At 52.2% G+C, this 17,942-nt stretch overlaps 1 protein-coding gene across 3 annotated transcripts in view; it reads right to left on the reverse strand.

The window, feature by feature from the left end:
* Positions 1-17,942, reverse strand: part of tmem67 (transmembrane protein 67) — a 356,662-nt gene that overhangs the window by 81,423 nt on the left and 257,297 nt on the right. For all 3 annotated transcript variants that reach the window (XM_038809034.1, XM_038809035.1, XM_038809033.1), the window contains exons 14-15: positions 14,081-14,186; positions 13,136-13,192 (exon numbers count right to left, since the gene is read on the reverse strand). In XM_038809034.1, coding sequence (XP_038664962.1) covers positions 13,136-13,192; positions 14,081-14,186 — 163 coding nt within the window. The remainder of the gene's footprint in view (positions 1-13,135; positions 13,193-14,080; positions 14,187-17,942) is intronic.

Consider the following 17,942-nt stretch of genomic DNA (forward strand, 5'->3'; position numbering starts at 1 on the left):
AGACTTCTTACTTCCTCCCTTTTTGAACAGGGCGCTGTATTAGCCTTTTTCCAATCCATTGGAACCTTTATAGGATCCAGTGAATTTTGTAATGTTATAACCAATGCCTTATCTTTCTCTACTGCTATTTCCTTTCAAGACCCTAGGATGTAAGCAAACAAGCCTTGGAGACTTGCCTGCTTTTAATTCCAATAATTGCTCAGTAATAATAATAATAATAATAATCACTTGTTGTCACAAGTAGGCTTCAATGAAGTTACTGTGAAAAGCCCCTAGTCGCCACACTCAGGCGCCTGTTTGGGGAGGCCAGTACGGGAATTGAACCCGTGCTGCTGCCTTGTTCTGCATTACAAACCAACTATTTAGGCCAGTGTGCTAAACCAGTCCATTTGTTCCCTACTGATATCGATTATTTTACGGTCCGTCTTTTTAACAACCTCTACATTTCCTCTTACTCTTGGGACCGTTACAGTGTCCTCCCGCGTGAAAACAGGCAAAATATTGATTTAGTGTCTCTGCCATTTCTGTGTTCTTCATTATTAACTCCCCAGTCTCATCCTCTAAGGGACCAATGTTGACTTTAGCTACTCAGGCTGATCGAAGCTCCAAAGTAGAGATCAAATATAAAAACATAGGAACATACAAACCTCTAAAGTTGTGAAATTAACCTCTCAGCATTGCTGCTGTGAACACAGGCTTTCACAGTTTAGCACGAAAGAAGCTCTGAGGTTTTAGTGCTTATTGACATATTTCCCTGTCAAGTTTACAAGTCTCTAAAACTGATGCTATGTTCTTGTCTTGGTTTCACTAGCAAGTTCCAAGAAGCCTGAGAAACCTGTGTTTGGTAGTTAAATTCCAAACATCGTTTTAGTACATTTGAGCGAATAACATATCTGATGTTTTACAGAACAGGTTCAGACCATTCAGTCCTGTTGCTTGCTCTCCATGAGTCTTCTGCCACTTTATTTCATCTCAGCCTATTAACATATCCTTCCATTTGTTTCACCCACAAAATTATGTAACTGCACCAATGCTATTCACCTCAAACCTCAATTTCACATTTTTACCACTCTGACTGAAAACCTTTCACCTGAATGTCTTATTAGTGAGAGAGTTGGTTGCACACAAACAAATGCACTGCAGTTAAATGTAGAAGGTGGCAGGTTGGAGCCAGCTTTATCACAGAATCACAGAAAATACAGGGCATCGAATACTTCCTCGTCAAATTTCCATCGAGTCTGCACTGACACATGAAAAATCCTGACCTACCTACCTAATCCCATTTTCTAGCACTTGGCCCATAATCCTGAATGCTGTGACATGCCAAGTGCTCATTCAGGTACTTAAAGGATGTGAGGCAACCCTCCTCTACCACCCTCCAAGGCAGTGCATTCCAGACTGTCACCACCCTCTGGGTAAAAGGTTTTCCTCAAAACCCCCCTGAACCTCCCTCCCCTCACCTTGAACATGTGTCCCCTCGTAACTGACCCTTCAACGAAGGGAAACAACTGCTCCCTATCCACCCTGTCCATGCCCCTTATAATCCTGTACACCTCAATCAGGTCACCCCTCAGTCTTTTCTGCACAAATTAAAATAACCCAAGCCTATCCAACCCCCTCTTTATAACATAAATGTTCCATCCCAGGCAATATCCTAGTGAATCGCCTCTGCACCCCCTTCCAGGGCAATCGCATCCTTCCTATAATGTGGTGACCAGAATTGCACACAGTACTCCAGTTGTGACCTCACCAAAGTTTTACATGACCTCCCTGCTTTTGTAATCTATGTTTTGATTGATAAAGTCAAGTGTCCATGTGCCTTTTTAACCACACTATTAACCTGCCTTCCTGCCTTCAGAGATTTGTGGACAAACACGACAATGTCCCTTTATTCCTCGGAACTTCTCAGTGTTATGCCGTTCATTGAATACTTCTTTGTCAAATTTCTCCTTCTGAAGTGTATTACCACACACTTTTCAGGGTTAAATTCCATCTGCCACTTATCTGTCCAATTGACCATCCCGTCTATATCTTCTTGTAACTCACTGTTAACCACCTGACCTATCTTTGTGTCATTCACAAACTTACCAATCCTACTCCTCACAGTCATCTATGTTGTTTATATAAATGAGAAATAATAGGAGACCCAGCACAGATCCCTGTGGTAGGCCACTGGGCACTGGTTTCCAGTTACCAAAGAGGGTCTGTCATCACCCTCTGTCTCCTTCAACTGAGCCAATTTTGAATCCACCTTATCAAACTACCTTGTATCCCATGTGCATTTGCCTTCTTTATAAGTGTGGAACCTTGTATAAGGCTTTGCTGAAATCCATATAAACTACATCAATCGCACTGCTCTCATCTACTTACCTGGTCACCTCCTCAAAAATTCAATCAAATTTGTTAGGCATGACCTCCCTCTGACAAAGCCATGCTGACTATTCTCGATCAAATCTTGCCTCACCAAATGGAGATAGATTTTCTTCTTCAAGTTTTCTACAATAGTTTCCCTACCATTTGTTTCTATATTTCTATAGGATATGGGAGGAAAGTGAAATTAGGCAATTCAGTTGGATGCTGAGCCATGATCCTAATGAATGGCAGAGCAGGCTCGAAGGGTCGAATAATGTCCTCCTGCTCCTATTTTGTATGTCGTGTTGGGTTAAATGGGTCCTTCTCTGGCTGGCAAACTGGAACTATTGGGGTGCCACAGTCTTTGCTCCTCAATTGTTTACAATCTACATAAATAGTCTGCAAGCAGGGACAGAGTGTAACAAAGCAGAATTTGCAGGCAGACAGTGAAGAGGAGATACAGATTTTACAGATGGATACAGATAGGCGAGGAGATTGGGCCAAAATTTGGCAGATGGAGTTTAGTATGGATAAATGGTTACCCGTTTTGGCTGAAAAAATAGTCAGGCAATTTATTATCTAAATGGAAAGCAGATTAAAAATGCATCCTGGCATTCAGAAAGTCTGTATGCAGGTACGAAATGTAATAAGAAAGGCAAATTGAATGTTAACATTTATTGTAAAAGGACTGGAGTATAAAAATAGGGAAGTATGGTTGCAATTATATAGCACGTTGGTGAGACCACATTTAAAGTATTGGGCAAGATTCTTCGCAAATGCGGAGAATCGTAAAGGCTGCCGTGGGACAGGCCGTGACCCATGGCAGCCTTCACGCCCACTTCCGGGGCAGATTCTCGCCCCCGGGCGGGGCTAGGAGCGCGGCCCCATGCGTCACGGCGGTGCGGCCTTGACGATGGTCATCAAGGCCACACGCCAAGCGTCACGCTGGCTGACGCGGTCGATGACGTCAGCCGCGCATGCACAGGTTGGCCAACGCCAACCCACGCATGCGCAGTTGCCGTCTTTTCCCTCAGCCGCCCCGCAAGACGTGGCGGCTTGATCTTGCGAGGCGGTGGAGGGAAAAGAGTGCGTCCGTTATGGACGCACGGCCCGCGATCGGTGGGCACCGATCGAGGGCCTATGCCCCACTTGGCATGGCCGTGGTACTGCCGTGCCAATCGGGCCCCCAGATGCCCCAAACGGGCATCTGCCGCCCGTTTCATGACGGCAGCCAAGCAGGCCCGGCTGCTCGGCCCATCGCCCTCGGAGAATCGCCGCTCGCCGTAAAAAATGGCGAGCAGCAATTCGTGGCGTGGGTCGGGCGTGGGGGGGGGGAAGAATAGCGGGAGGGAGTGAAAAATGTCGGGAGGCCCTCCCGCTATTCTCCCACCCAGCGTGAGGGGCGGAGAATCGCGCCCATTGTGTCCAGTTTTGGTCTCCTTATTTGAGGATGTGGTGGCATTGGAATCAGTTCAGAGGAGTGTGGTAGTAGGTATAGGGGTATTACGGTACCCAGGTTGACGCTGTAAGACTATTTGTGTGGGAGGTACCTGAGATAGCAAGTTCATTGGTGAAGCCTGCCTGCTGGTTCCACCCAGTAAGGCGGAGTATAAGAGCCTGTGTCTCCCTAGCAGCTGCATTATGTACCTGCGCTGCTGGGGGAAACATCCAGTCCAATAAAGCCTTCAATTGTCGTCCAATCTCACTTCGGGAGTTATTGATCGAGCATCAATTTATTAGACTAGATATTAAAGAATGGAGCTCCGAATCAAGCAGGAGTGTCTGCAACTCAGCCCCTACGCGGCAAACTCAGCAGTAACCTTCAAACACTGGCTGGCGTGCTTCAACGGGTACCTCAGGAAGGCCACAACTACACCCACGGAGGACCAGAAGATGCAAGTTCTCCACTCGAGGGTGAGCCCAGAGATCTACACGCTCATCGAGGATGCGGACAATTTTGAGGCTGCGATGGCCCTGTTGAATGGACACTATATCGGCCAGTAAACCAGGTCTGCGCCCGACATCTGCTAGCGACGAGGTGACAAATCCACGGGGAATCGCCGGATGAATTCTATCGTGCGCTCCTGGTATTAGGTAGGAACAGTGACTGCCTGCAAGTTTCAGCCAGCGACCACACAGAACTTTTAATCCGGGACGCATTCGTTGCAGGTATGCTGTCCTCCCAAATCCACCAGCGGTTGCTGGAGAAAGAGACACTAGGCCTCAAGGAGGCACGGGCCCTTGCTAGCTCCCTGGATATGGCCTCCCGAAACGCCCGCGTGGATGTCCCCGACCGTGCGGCAACCCCATGAGTAGTGTGGAACCCCCCGCACGGTAGCATGGTGGGCAGCACGGTAGCATGGTGGTTAGCATAAATGCTTCACAGCTCCAGGGTCCCAGGTTCGATTCCCGGCTGGGTCACTGTCTGTGTGGAGTCTGCACGTCCTCCCCGTGTGTGTGTGGGTTTCCTTCGGGTGCTCCGGTTTCCTCCCACAGCCCAAAGATGTGCGGGTTAGGTGGATTGGCCATGCTAAATTGCCCGTAGTGTCCTAAAAAGTAAGGTTAAGGGGGGGGGGGGGTTGTTGGGTTACGGGTATAAGGTGGATACGTGGGTTTGAGTAGGGTGATCATTGCTCGGCACAACATCGAGGGCCGAAGGGCCTGTTCTGTGCTGTACTGTTCTATGTTCTATCTCCCATCCCCCCACAAGCTTGCGCCATGCGGCGACCAGACAACCCCGGGGGTCCCCGCTGTTATTTGTGCGGGCATGCCAAGCACCCCCGGCAGCGCTGCCCGGCCCGCTCCTCCACCTGCAAAGGGTGCGGCAAAAAGGGCCATTTTGTGGCAGTATGCCAGGCTCGGGCGGTCGCCGCGGTCCCTGGGGGTGAACTGGGACCGCCACCACAACTCTCCACGAGCCACGTGCAGCCAGCGGGCGCGGCCATCTTCCTTTTCCCGAGCCACGTCATCTTGTTCCCCAAGGACCACGTGCGACGGATGGGCGCCGTGATCTTGCGCACCCCCAGCCATGCGCGACCAGTGGCCACCGCCATCTTGGCTGGAATCTCAGGACCCCGATTCGAATGACCACACACCATCGAGGAAAATCTCCAACTTTTACCACGAACCGCCTCGGTGACCCTGGACCAGTCTCGGCCCCGAACGCTCTCGACCGCGACGACGACTGTGCTCATCAACGGGCGCAAAACATCCTGCCTGATCGGCCCCGGGAGCACAGAGAGCTTCATACACCCCAACACGGTAAGGCGCTGTTCTCTTACCATCCACCCAGTTAACCAAAGAATCTCCCTGGACTCCGGGTCTCACTCTGTAGAGATCAAAGGGTTCTGCGTAGTGTAGCCACCTGGGGTGGCCACTGCCCAACACAAAATGGAAGATTGCAAGGAATGCAGGGAAAATGGACATGTTGTAAAGCAAGCAGCTTGCAAAGCACTTGTATATTTGGACTGCTGCAGAAACCAGTTTTGACTGCTGCAGAAACCAGACAGCACTGTGAAAAGAAACCAGTTAACATACTAATGAGGCGATACCGGGCGATCCCCAGATACAATGGAAACAAGTTAAACACAGATCGATACATTGAATGGAAGGCCAGACCTTTCGGCGCCAAAGAAGCCCAAAACAATAAGTCCCAAGAACCGCCCCAGTGACCGAGGAACTGCCCCATTATTGGGGGATTCAAACATAATCGATTGGGAAGAGACCCAATCGATTCCAAGCAGGTAAGGGAGTCCCCTGGGACCTATAAAAGACAGGTCCCACACATGGTTCAGTCTTCTGATCCAGCCCTCCAGCCCTTCTCTCTCTTTGGCCAACACTCCTCCGTGGACCCGCACCTTGACTAGCTTTTGCCAAGAAGATCTTGCACCAAGAGAGAGGAGAGGGTTCGGACAGCAGCCGCCAACAAGTAAGTGCCTCACAACGATCGCTACCAGAGATAGGCACTCCTGACCCCTTTTAACTTATACCAACCTGAAGTCTGCAGACCAGAGCAGAGCAAGAGGCCTTGTTCCCTGACCCAGCAGTTCCTTCGAGATAAGTATTAGTTTATTTAGCGGTAGGAATAAGTTTAATCCTTTTAGCGTGTGCATGGGTAGTTATTATAACTCAGTTGTTTGGATTTACTAATTGGTGTATGGTTTTATTGCTTTGAACTTCACCTTGAAGCTTGAGGCGGTGTCTTAACGACACCTGGCGACTCCAGAGCTAAGTAAAGAAACAGAGCCAAATTGAGTGTTAAGCACACTGACCCAGAACGACCAACAGTAGCGAACCTCACAGTCCAGGGAAGGGAATTAAAAAATTTCTGGCTCTTCGTCCTCCCTCACCTCTGCGCTGCCACGCTCCTAGGGTTAGACTTCCAATGTAACCTCCAGAGTTTAACTTTTAAATTCTGCGGCCCTATAGCCCCCCTCACTGTCTGCAGCCTCACGACCATCAAGATCGATCCGCCTTCCCTTTTTGTGAACCTCACCCCGAATTGCAAATACGTCGCCACCAGGACCGGACCTTCATTAGGTCGGAAGTCCAGCGGTTACTGAAGGAAGGTATTACTGAGGCTAGCAACAGCCCCTGGAGAGCTCAAGTGGTGGTTGTAAAGACCGGGGAGAAGCATAGGATGGTCATCGATTATAGTCAGACCATCAACAGGTATACGCAGCTCGACGTGTACCCTCTACCGCACATATCTGATTTGGTCAATCAGATTGCACAATACAGGGTCTTTTCCACGGTGGATCTCAAGTCCGCCTACCACCAGCTCCCCATCCACCCTAGCGACTGCAAATACACTGCATTCGAAGCAGATGGGCGGCTCTACCACTTCCTGAGGGTTCCCTTCGGTGTCACAAATGGAGTCTCGGTCTTCCAACGGGAGATGGACTGAATGGTTAACCGGTACGGTTTGCGAGCCATGTTTCCGTACCTCAATAACGTCACCATCTGCGGCCACGACCAGCAGGAACACGACACCAACCTCCGAAAATTCCTCCATTCCGCAAAAATCCTTAATCTAACCTACAACAAGGACAAATGCATGTTCAGCACCGACCGTCTAGCCATCCTCGGCTACGTAGTGCATGATGGAGTTATAGGCCCGGATCCCGAACGCATGCGTCCCCTCATTGAGTTTCCCCTCCCCCACGGCTCCAAGGCCCTGAAATGCTGCCTGGGATTTTTTCATATTATGCCCCAGTGGGTCCCCAACTATGCGGACAAGGCCCACCCACTAATTCAATCCATGGTTTTACCGCTGTCGGCAGAGGCCCGCCAGGCCTTCAGCCGCATCAAAGCGGACATCGCAAAGGCCACGATGCATACAATCGATGAATCCCTTCCTTTCCAAGTCGAGAGCAACGCGTCTGACGTAGCTCTGGCGGCCACCCTCAACCAAGCGGGCAGAGCCGTGGCCTTCTTCTCACGCACCCTCCACACTTTTAAAATCCGCCATTCCTCCATTGAAAAGGAGGCCCAGGCCATAGTAGAAGTTCTGCGGCACTGGAGGCATTACCTGGCCGGCAGGAGATTCACTCTCCTCAATGACCAACGGTCGGTTGCTTTCATGTTCGATAATGCACAGCGGGGCAAGATAAAGAACGATAAGATCTTACGGTGGAGGATCGAGCTCTCCACCTACAACTATGAGATCTTGTATCGTCCTGGGAAGCTAAACGAGCCTCCTGGTGCCCTATCCCGTGGCACATGTGCCAACGCACAAGTGGACCGACTCCGCATCCTCCACGAGGACCACTGTCATCCGGGGGTCACTCGATTCTTCCATTTACCCACAACCTGCCCTACTCCATCGAGGAGGTCAGGACCGCCACCAGGAACTTACAAATCTGCACGGAGTGCAAGCCGTACTTCTCAAGGCCAGAGAAAGCGCACCTGATAAAGGCTTCCCATCCCTTTGAACGCCTCAGTATGGACTTCAAAGGGCCCCTCCCGTCCACCGACCATAACACGTATTTCCTGAACGTGATTGACGCGTACTCCCGGTTCCCATTCGCCATCCCCTGCCCCAACATGACCGCAGCCACCCTCATAAAAGCCCTCCACAGTATCTTTATACTGTTTGGTTTCCCCGCCTACATACACAGCGATAGGGGGTCCTCCTTTATGAGCGAAAAACTGCGTCAATTCCTGCTCAGCAAGGGCATTGCCTCGAGCAGGAGGATCAGTTACAACCCCTGGGGAAACGGACAGGTAAAGAGGGAGAATGGAATGGTCTGGAAGACCATCCTACTGGCCCTACGGTCCAGGAATCTCCCAGTCTCCCGCTGACAGGATGCTCTCCACTCCATCCGATCACTGCTGTGTATCACGACCAACTAAACACCTCATGAACGCCTCCTTGTCTTCCCTCGGAAGTCCTCCTCCGGATCTCGCTCCCAACCTGGCTGGCAGCTCCTGGACCTATCCTGCTCCGTAAACACGTGCGGGCACACAAGTCGGACCCATTGGTTGAGTGCTTCCATCTCCTTCACGCTAACCCTCAGTACGCCTGGCGTACCCCAACGGCCGACAGGATACGGTCTCCCTACGGTACCTGGTGCCCGCTGGATCCCCACCCGCACCCCCACCACCAACCACACCCTCCCTCCCACCGGCTCATCCCACAGCCGCCCCCTTCCCAGGTGGATCGGTCCCCCCACTGGTCCCATCTAGGGGTAATGAAGCTGCCGAAGAAGCCAAAGCCATGCTCCCGGAGCCACGGATGCCCGAGCCGGCGCCTGCATCACCGCCGGAACTGCGACAATCGCAGAGGACGACCAGGGCCCCCGATCGATCGGGGGGGGGGGGGGGGGGGCGGGGGGGAAGAGGTCAGACCCTCGTAGACCCACAATGGGAAGCGCTAGCATAGATTTTTAAATAAATTTAAAACCCCCATCGTGGATCCAATTAAAATTTCAGTGGCCGGCTCACTTTGATCCGGAGAGGGAAGCTGCTCTCAGTGAAATAATCAGCCGGCCGCTGAAATTGACACTGCCGGCTGCTCTCTCCCTCCAATCCAACTTTTAAGTTTTAATGTTTCTGATTGGAGGGAGAGAGCAGCCGGCAGTGTCAATTTCTTTTTTTTTCCTCCGGCTTGCCCCCTCTCCCCCACATCCTCCAACTAGACCCCTCTCCCCCCACACCCTCCGACTCGCCCCCTCTCCCCCCCAACACCCTCCGGCTCGCCCCCTCTCCCCCCACACCCTCCGGCTCGCCCCCTCTCCCCCCACATCCTCCGGCTCGCCCCCTCCCCACACCCTCCGGCTCGCCCCCTCTCCCCCCACACCCTCCGGCTCGCCCCCTCTCCCCCCACACCCTCCGGCTCGCCCCCTCTCCCCCCAACACCCTCTGGCTCGCCCCCTCCCCCCCTCCCCCCCTCTCCTCCCCCGTCTCCCAACACCCGCAGGGCCCCCCTCTCTCCCCCAACACCCGCAGGGCCCCCCTCTCTCCCCAACACCCGCAGGGCCCCCCTCTCTCCCCCAACACCCGCAGGGCCCCCCTCTCTCCCCCACACCCCCAGGGGGGTCTCCCCACACCCACAGGGGGTCTCCCCCACACCCGCCCCCCTCCTCTCCCCCCCAACACCCGCCCCCCCTCTTCTCCCCCACCCCTTCTCCCGCCCCCCCCCAACACCCGCCCCCTCCTCTCCCCCCCAACACCCCCCCCCCTCCTCTCCCCCCCCCAACACCCGCCCCCCTCCTCTCCCCCCCCAACACCCGCAGGGCCCCCCTCTCTCCCCCAACACCCGCAGGGCCCCCCTCTCTCCCCCACACCCCCAGGGGGGTCTCCCCCACACCCCCAGGGGGGTCTCCCCCACACCCACAGGGGGATCTACCCCACACCCGCCCCCCTCCTCTCCCCCCCAACACCCGCCCCCTCCTCTCCCCCCCAACACCCGCCCCCCTCCTCTCCCCCCCAACACCCGCCCCCCTCCTCCCCCCCCCAACACCCGCCCCCTCCTCTCCCCCCCACACCCGCCCCCTCCTCTCCCCCCCAACACCCGCCCCCCCTCTTCTCCCCCACCCCTTCTCCCGCCCCCCCAACACCCGCCCCCTCCTCTCCCCCCCCCAACACCCGTCCCCCTCCTCTCCCCCCCCCAACACCCGCCCCCCTCCTCTCCCCCCCCAACACCCGACCTCCTCCTCTCTCCCCCCAACACCCACAGGTCCACCCTCTCTCCCCCACACCCCCAGGGGGGTCTCCCCCACACCCGCCCCCCCTCTTCTCCCCCCCCCAACCCCCGCCCCCCCTCTTCTCCCCCCAACACCCGCCCCCCCTCTTCTCCCCCCCAACACCCGCCCCCCCTCTTCTCCCCCCCAACACCCGCCCCCCCTCTTCTCCCCCCAACACCCGCCCCCCTCTTCCCCCCCAACACCCGCCCCCCCTCTTCCCCCCCCCTCTTCTCCCCCCCCCCCAACACCCGCCCCCCCTCTTCTCCCCCCCAACACCCGCCCCCCCTCTTCTCCCCCCCCCCCCCCCCCCCCAACACCCGCCCCCCCCTCGGCAGTGTCAATTTGAGCGGCCGGCTGATTGTTTCAGTGAGAGAGCAGCTTCCCTCTCTGGATCAAAGTGAGCCGGCCGCTGAAATTGACACTGCCCGCTGCTCTCTCCCTCCAATCCAACTTTTAAGTTTTAATGTTTCTTATTGGAGGGAGAGAGCAGCCGGCAGTGTCAATTTCAGCGGCCGGCTCACTTTGATCCAGAGAGGGAAGCTGCTCTCTCACTGAAATAATCAGCCGGCCGCTGAAATTGACACAACTGACAGTTGGGGTCCATATGCCCCCCCGCGGTATGTCGCGAACCGCGGTATTGCGGAGCGCGGTATAACGGGGGACTACTGTATCACTAAAATGCTCCCCCCACCACCTCAATCACCTGCCTGGCTTCATTCCCCAGAACTAGGCCCAGTACAGCACGGTCCCTTGTTGGACCCTCTACATATTGTAAAGTTCTACTGTATACATTTTAAGAACTCCACTCCATCTAAGCCCTTAACATTATGACCATCCCAAGTAATGTTGGGAAAGTTGAAATCACCTAATATAATTACGCTGTTGTTGTTATTTTTACACACCTTTGCAAATTGCGCACATATTTAACCCTCAATTTCCCACTGACTATCTGGGGGTCTATAATAAATACCTAGCAATGTGGCTCTCCCTTTTTTATTCCTAAACTCTACCCACAAAGCTTCATTTGATGCCTCTCCAAGTTATCATCTCACCTTACTGCAGTAACTGATTCCTTAACTAATAATGCAATGCATTCTCCTCTTTTACCCTCTCCTCTGTCTCACCTGAAGAGTCTATATCCCAGGATGTTAAGCGGCCAATCCTGCCCCTCCCTCAACCATGATGGCTACTATATCACAATTCCATGAGTCTATCCTCACCCTCAACTCATCTGTTTTCCCTGCAATACTCCTGGCATTAAAGTACAGGCCATCCAGCCTTGCCTTACTGCCTTGAAACGTAATACATCTGTATTCCCTCTGATGTGTTAGCTTTACTGTATTATGCGGTGTCCCTATTCTGTTGACAGTCTATGACCCCTCCCCCTGCTGAATTAGTTTAAACTCCTCCCAACAGCACTAGCAAACACACAGGCAAGGATGTGTCGCTTGTTACTTTGCAAACTTTTATTCCCCCATCTGCTCCCAAACCCAAGTGCTCCTATAGGCTGAATTCACCCAGTATCTTGTACATGTCCACAAGTTCTGAAGAGTCTGAATATCTGACCTAAGATAAGAAGTACAGAGAGCAACAGTTAAGTTAGAGGTGAACAGAGGCAGCAACTTCAATTAATGTTTTGGATATGATCCAAAAGAGAAGATCAATTGTTTCAACAATGGTTGCCTGATCTTTGAACTGTTGTAGAAATTTCTAAATCACATACACTGTGAAGGTCAACTTTTGTTCTGTTCAGCTTTGATTTTTTTTTTTACTTCAGTGATCTTCATTTTGTTTTCTCAGGAGTTGATTTATGGTGAGGTTCACTGTGAACTGTGATTCTCATGATTAAGCTATCAGGGCAGCACGGTGGCCTAGTGGTTAGCACAACCGCCTCACGGCGCTGAGGTCCCAGGTTCGATCCCGGCTCTGGGTCACTGTCTGTGTGGAGTTTGCACATTCTCCCCGTGTCTGCGTGGGTTTCGCCCCCACAACCCAAAAATGTGCAGAGTAGGTGGATTGACCACACTAAATTGCCCCTTAATTGGAAAAAATAATTGGCTAATCTAAATTAAAAAAAAAAAAAATGATTAAGCTATCAATGGTTTAGTACACTGGACTAAATAGCTGGCTTTTAAAGCAGACCAAGGCAGATAGCAGCACGGTTCAATTCCTGTACTAGCCTCCCCGAACAGGCGCTGGAATGTGGCGACTTGGGGCTTTTGACAGTAACTTCATTGAAGCCTACTTGTGACTGATGCACTAACAATTGCACACAGAAACACGAAACGGTACAAAAGAGGCTTTATTACCGTGAGATGTTATTCCCTCAACTGCAGCTGTAAAATGGGAGCTCAGGAGATCTCATGGATATTTATACTGCTCCCTGTGGGCGGAGTTGCCGGCAGGGGCTTACCGACAAACCTGTAATAGCAGGTACTATTGTACATCCCCTAATAGAGGCACACACATATATATACAGTGGTGGATTACCACAGTGACAAAAGTGATTTAAAAATTTTTTTCAATGACAAACAATTAATCACTAACATTAATTTTTAGTTCGAATAATAGGATAATTCTTTCAAGCAGAAACTTACTTCTGTGTTCTGATTGGCCGTGGACAAGTCCATTTTATACTCAACAGAAAAAGATATCTGTTGGAATATATGGGAAAAATATCAAATAGAGAATCAAAAAGTCAATACAATCTAACTGCTCATAATTTAAAAACCTTAGTGGCAAAAATATATGCCAACTGTTTGTGTTTGATGTAGCCTGTCAGCTTTCTGGAAATGTTGATTGCGTGCTTATACTTGTGGAACAAAACTAATGTGGATTAGGGCCTCCCCTAACACCTGCGTCATTCTACCCAGAAAGGAATTGATGCGGGATTGGGAATTCCTACTCCAGGTTGTTTAATGTCAGTAATGGCAGAAGGCAGTTTGGAGCAGTGATGGAGGAAGAGGGAGCAAAGCTGAATTGGAGGGAGGGAATGTGAAGGAAGGGAAGAAAAGGAAAGGAAAGGGAAAGGAAAGGAAAGGAAAGGGAAGGAATTTTATTTCCGCCTCCACTTCCAAACTATTTATGCCTATTAAAAATAGCCCTAATCGATTTCAACCTTTTCCTCCTGTTTCAGACAACTTCCAATCAATTTTAGAAGCACGTCATTATGGTGTTCCTCCCAGCTTTGCGAACCAATTCCTTTTTGCACTTTATCAACAATGTTGCTGGAATCCGCAAGGCATTTCTTTGTAGTGGCTTATCATTCTTGATCTTAGTCAGTGCATTTTATTTCATGGCTTGCTGTATGTGAGAATATTTCAATGTATTTGGCTGCTTACTCTGCTTGATGACATCACTGTTCTGGATGCCTGAACTTGGCACAAATTTAAATTAACATTGGGCACATTTCTTTGAAGTCAGTAGCAAGTGGTATCACTTCGCCGCTGACCACAAAATCAGGCCAATATGAAAACTACCGTCCACTTAGTTTAGTTATCTCTTGCTCTTTGAAGATTTTTTAAAGAAGGAACCACGCTTACTGGAACAGTTTGTTCTTCTGGATTCTGGATCTTAATATTTACATAGGAGATTATCAGAACAGGAGGAAAGATCTTTCCATGCAGCGAATTAGGCACAAGATTGATCCTGCAAAAGAATGTAAATAATATTAAAATCCATTTGGATGTTTTCCGAAATTAAGTTGTACATTATGATTTTTTAATAATGAATTACAACTATTTCCTTCAAAATTCTTAAATACATTAATTGACTGAAATTCTGTTGGCAACGTTTCATGCTTATATTTAAAGAAACGCTTAATTTTAAGACATAAAAATGGAGGACATGTGATAAGTTGGGAGCAGCAATCAAGGAGCCAGTTCAAGGATTCCTGTCCCCAATTCTATTTCCAGCACTCCCACCCTTGGTGGCTCCATAGTTGGGGTAAGTATAGAGACATAGAAAAGAGGAGCAGAAGTAGGTTATTCGGCCCTTTGAGCCTGCTCCACCATTCATTATGATCATGGCTGATCATCTAACTCAGTAACCTGTTGCCGCTTTCCCCCATATCCTTGAGTTCGTTTGGGCCCAGAGGTACATCTAACTCGCTCTTGAAAAGATATGGGGCGGAATTCTCCCCCCCCACACCGGGTGGGAGAATCGCCGGGGTGCGTGCGAGTCCCGCCACGCCGCCTCGGCACCCGCACGCGATTCTCCCACCTCTCCCAAACCGGTGCAGCGAGATTCACGGCTGGCCAGTGGGAGAATCGGTGCTCGCCGTTTGTAACGGGCGAGCGGCGATTCTCCAGCCTGGATGGGCCGAGCGGCCTACCCAACACGACAGGTTCCCGCCGGCGCCGTCCATACCTGGTCGCTGTAGGCGGGAACAGCCCGGGAACGCTGGTGGGGGGGGGGGGGCAGCCTGTCCCCGGTGGGGGGGGGGGGGGGGGGGACCTGCACCGGGGGGGGGGGGGGGTGGGTGCTCAAAAGGGGTCTGGCCCGCGATCGGTGCCCACCGATCGGCGGGCCGGCCTTTCTGAAGGAGGACCTCCTTTCCTCCACCGCCCCGCAACATCCATCCGACATTTCTTGCGGGACGGCTGCGGGGAGGACGGAAACCGCGCATGCGCGGTTTGTTGCCGGCCAACCTGTGCATGAGCGGGTGATGTCATTTACGCGGCGCCGGCCGCGTAATTTACGCAGCGCCGCTCCTAGACCCCCGGGGGTTGGGGAATAGGGGGCAGGGAGCGGCCTCCGACGGCGGAGTGAAACACTCCGGTTTTTACTCCGGCGCGGGACAGAGGGCGCGATTCTCCGCTGCCCACGACGAGTCGGAGAATAGCGGGAGGGCATCCCCGACATTTTTCACGCCCTCCCGCTATTCTCCCCCCCCCCCACGGCCGCCTCACGACACGAATCGCTGCTCGCCATTTTTTACGGCGAACAGCGATTCTCCCCAGGCCGATGGGCCGAGTTCCCAGGCCTTTACGGCCGTTGTTACGGCAGCAAACACACCTGCTTGCTGCCGTCGTAAAAACGGCCGCAACATGCCCGTTCTGGGCATCCAGGGCCCCGATTGGCACGGCAGTACCACGGCCGTGCCAAGGGGGGCAGTGCGTCCATCACGGACGCACTCTTTCTCCCTCTGCCGCCCCGCAGGATCAGTCCACGGGGCGGCCGAGGGAGATGACGGCCCCGCGCATGCGCGGGTTGGAGCCGTCCAATCCGCGCATGCGCGGCTGACGTCATCGTGCACGACAGCCGGCGTGACGCTTGGCGCGCGGACTTATCGACGGTCGCTAAGGCCGCGATGCCGTGGTTCACGAGGCCCCACTGCTAGCCCCGCCCGGGGGGGAGAATCGGGTCCCGGGAGGGGGCGTGGAGGCTGCCGTGAAACACGGCCAGTTTCACGGTAGCCTTTACGACTCGCCACATTTGCGGAGAATCGCGCCCTTTTTAGTCTCCTGATGGGAGAATTGCGCCCTCGGGTCTGGATTCTCCGTTTGGGAGACAATGTTATCCCGCCGGAGCTGAATTGCACCAGTTTTATGATCCCCTTGGAGTCGTAAAGCGTGATGCCATTCAGTGTTCCTTGCCATGCAAACTTTTGCATGGCATGGAATACGAGGGATTCCAATGGAATCCTGTTATTGGACCATCATCTTGAGTGGGCAGTCCAATAGTGGGGTCCCGCGGCCGGCCAACCCCCAGCCCCCTCCCCTGCCCGTCGCAAATTGGCCTCAACTCCCCCACCACCACAGCGCACAGCAGCCTCTCACCCCGGATTACCTGGGTTTCCCCCCACACCTCCAAGTATGGGGTGATCTGACCTCCCCCCTCCCCAGGGACCCCTGGGACCTCTCCCAGGGACCATTGTAATAGTGGGACCTGCCACAGGAACCACTGTAATAGGGGGATTCCCCCCCCCCCCCCCCCCCACCACCACCACAGTGACTCCTGTAATAAGGGAACACCCCCACAGGATCCCCTGTAATAGGGGAGCCACCCAGGGAACCATGTAATAGGGGGAATCTCCAGCAGGACCCCACCTTAGGGACCATTGTAATGCGGGCGCTCCACCCAGGGATTTCTGTAATAGTGGATAACTAAAAGTGATATCCTCACATTTGTCCACATTACAATCATTTATAATATCAGTGACAAAATAAATCTGTACATTTCACCCCTCTTATTCTTGGATAAATAAATACACAGACATTGCAAGACTTCAAAGAAAATTCAGGTTATTAAAAGGTAATAAAGATTCAAATCAAGCAAGTTTCATTGCACTCCAAGACTAGCCTGCTGAACTGAGTGCATTATCCATTCATAATGAGGTTATCTGGAAAAACAGATGTCTGGTCATGTGTTCTAATTGTGTGTGGATACAGTTGTCAAATGATGGGTGGAGAGAGGGGTGTTGAGGAGTGAGGGCTTCAGGCCTGATAGTCATGATTACAACTGGGCTAATGCTCCAGTAAATGGAGGCGGGCCTTCAAGTCTGCCATCTGCCTGCCTCTGTTGCTGCCTGGGGCCTGCCTCGGGAAGTGGCAGGCCTGACTCCATTGCGCTCCCGTCTCCCCAGAAAGTTTCCTGACTCGTATTCCTGTCTCCTTCACAAAGGTCTACGGCCTGTTTCTTTTTTTTGAAAATTTTTTTTCTGGGTTTTCGCATTTAGTAAAATATATAACAAAACAAAACAGAACCATTGGCAAATACATAAACAAAGAAACTAAACAAAATTAGCATACACATCTGTACAAACATTTGTCACAATGCCTGTGACCAAGGTTCTCATGCTCACATTCTGATATTTACATTAATATTTACAGTCCATGTCAAAACTCTTGACTTTCTTTATATGTGCACTCGTTCTGATGGGGGAATCCTGTTCCCCTGTTGCGTTCTCGAGGGAGGTTAGCATAATCCACATTTACAGTTTTCCATGTGTGTGTGTGTGTGTGTGTGGGGGGGAAGGTCTGTCGAACCCCCCCCCCCCCCCCCCCCACCCCGGACTAATGGTCTTCTTCCCCGTCTCTCATCTGCTGCACACAAGCTTCTTTCTGTCCCGCCGGTGCTCCCACACTCCCCCGTGCCCCCTGGCTTCCTACCCTCCCACTCCTTTTCTGCCCCCCTTCCTATATGCAGACCTACCCATCTCATTAGTTGCTGGTTGCAATCTGGTCCTCAAGGAGATTTGTGAATTTCTTCTTTGTGTCGTGAAATTTCCTCTTGGACCTGCTGATCGGAAAAAAATAATTTCTAATTTCACGAACTCGGCCAGCTCTGAGAGCCACTCGGAGGCTTCGGGTGGCGCTGCCAACTTCCAGCCGAGCAGAAGTCTCAACCTGGCGATCAGTGAGGCGATGGCCAGGGCGTACACTAACCCCCTGTCCAGAGCTC

The sequence above is a fragment of the Scyliorhinus canicula genome, chromosome 10 (genome assembly GCF_902713615.1).
Source record: "Scyliorhinus canicula chromosome 10, sScyCan1.1, whole genome shotgun sequence".
Lineage (NCBI taxonomy): Eukaryota > Metazoa > Chordata > Chondrichthyes > Carcharhiniformes > Scyliorhinidae > Scyliorhinus > Scyliorhinus canicula.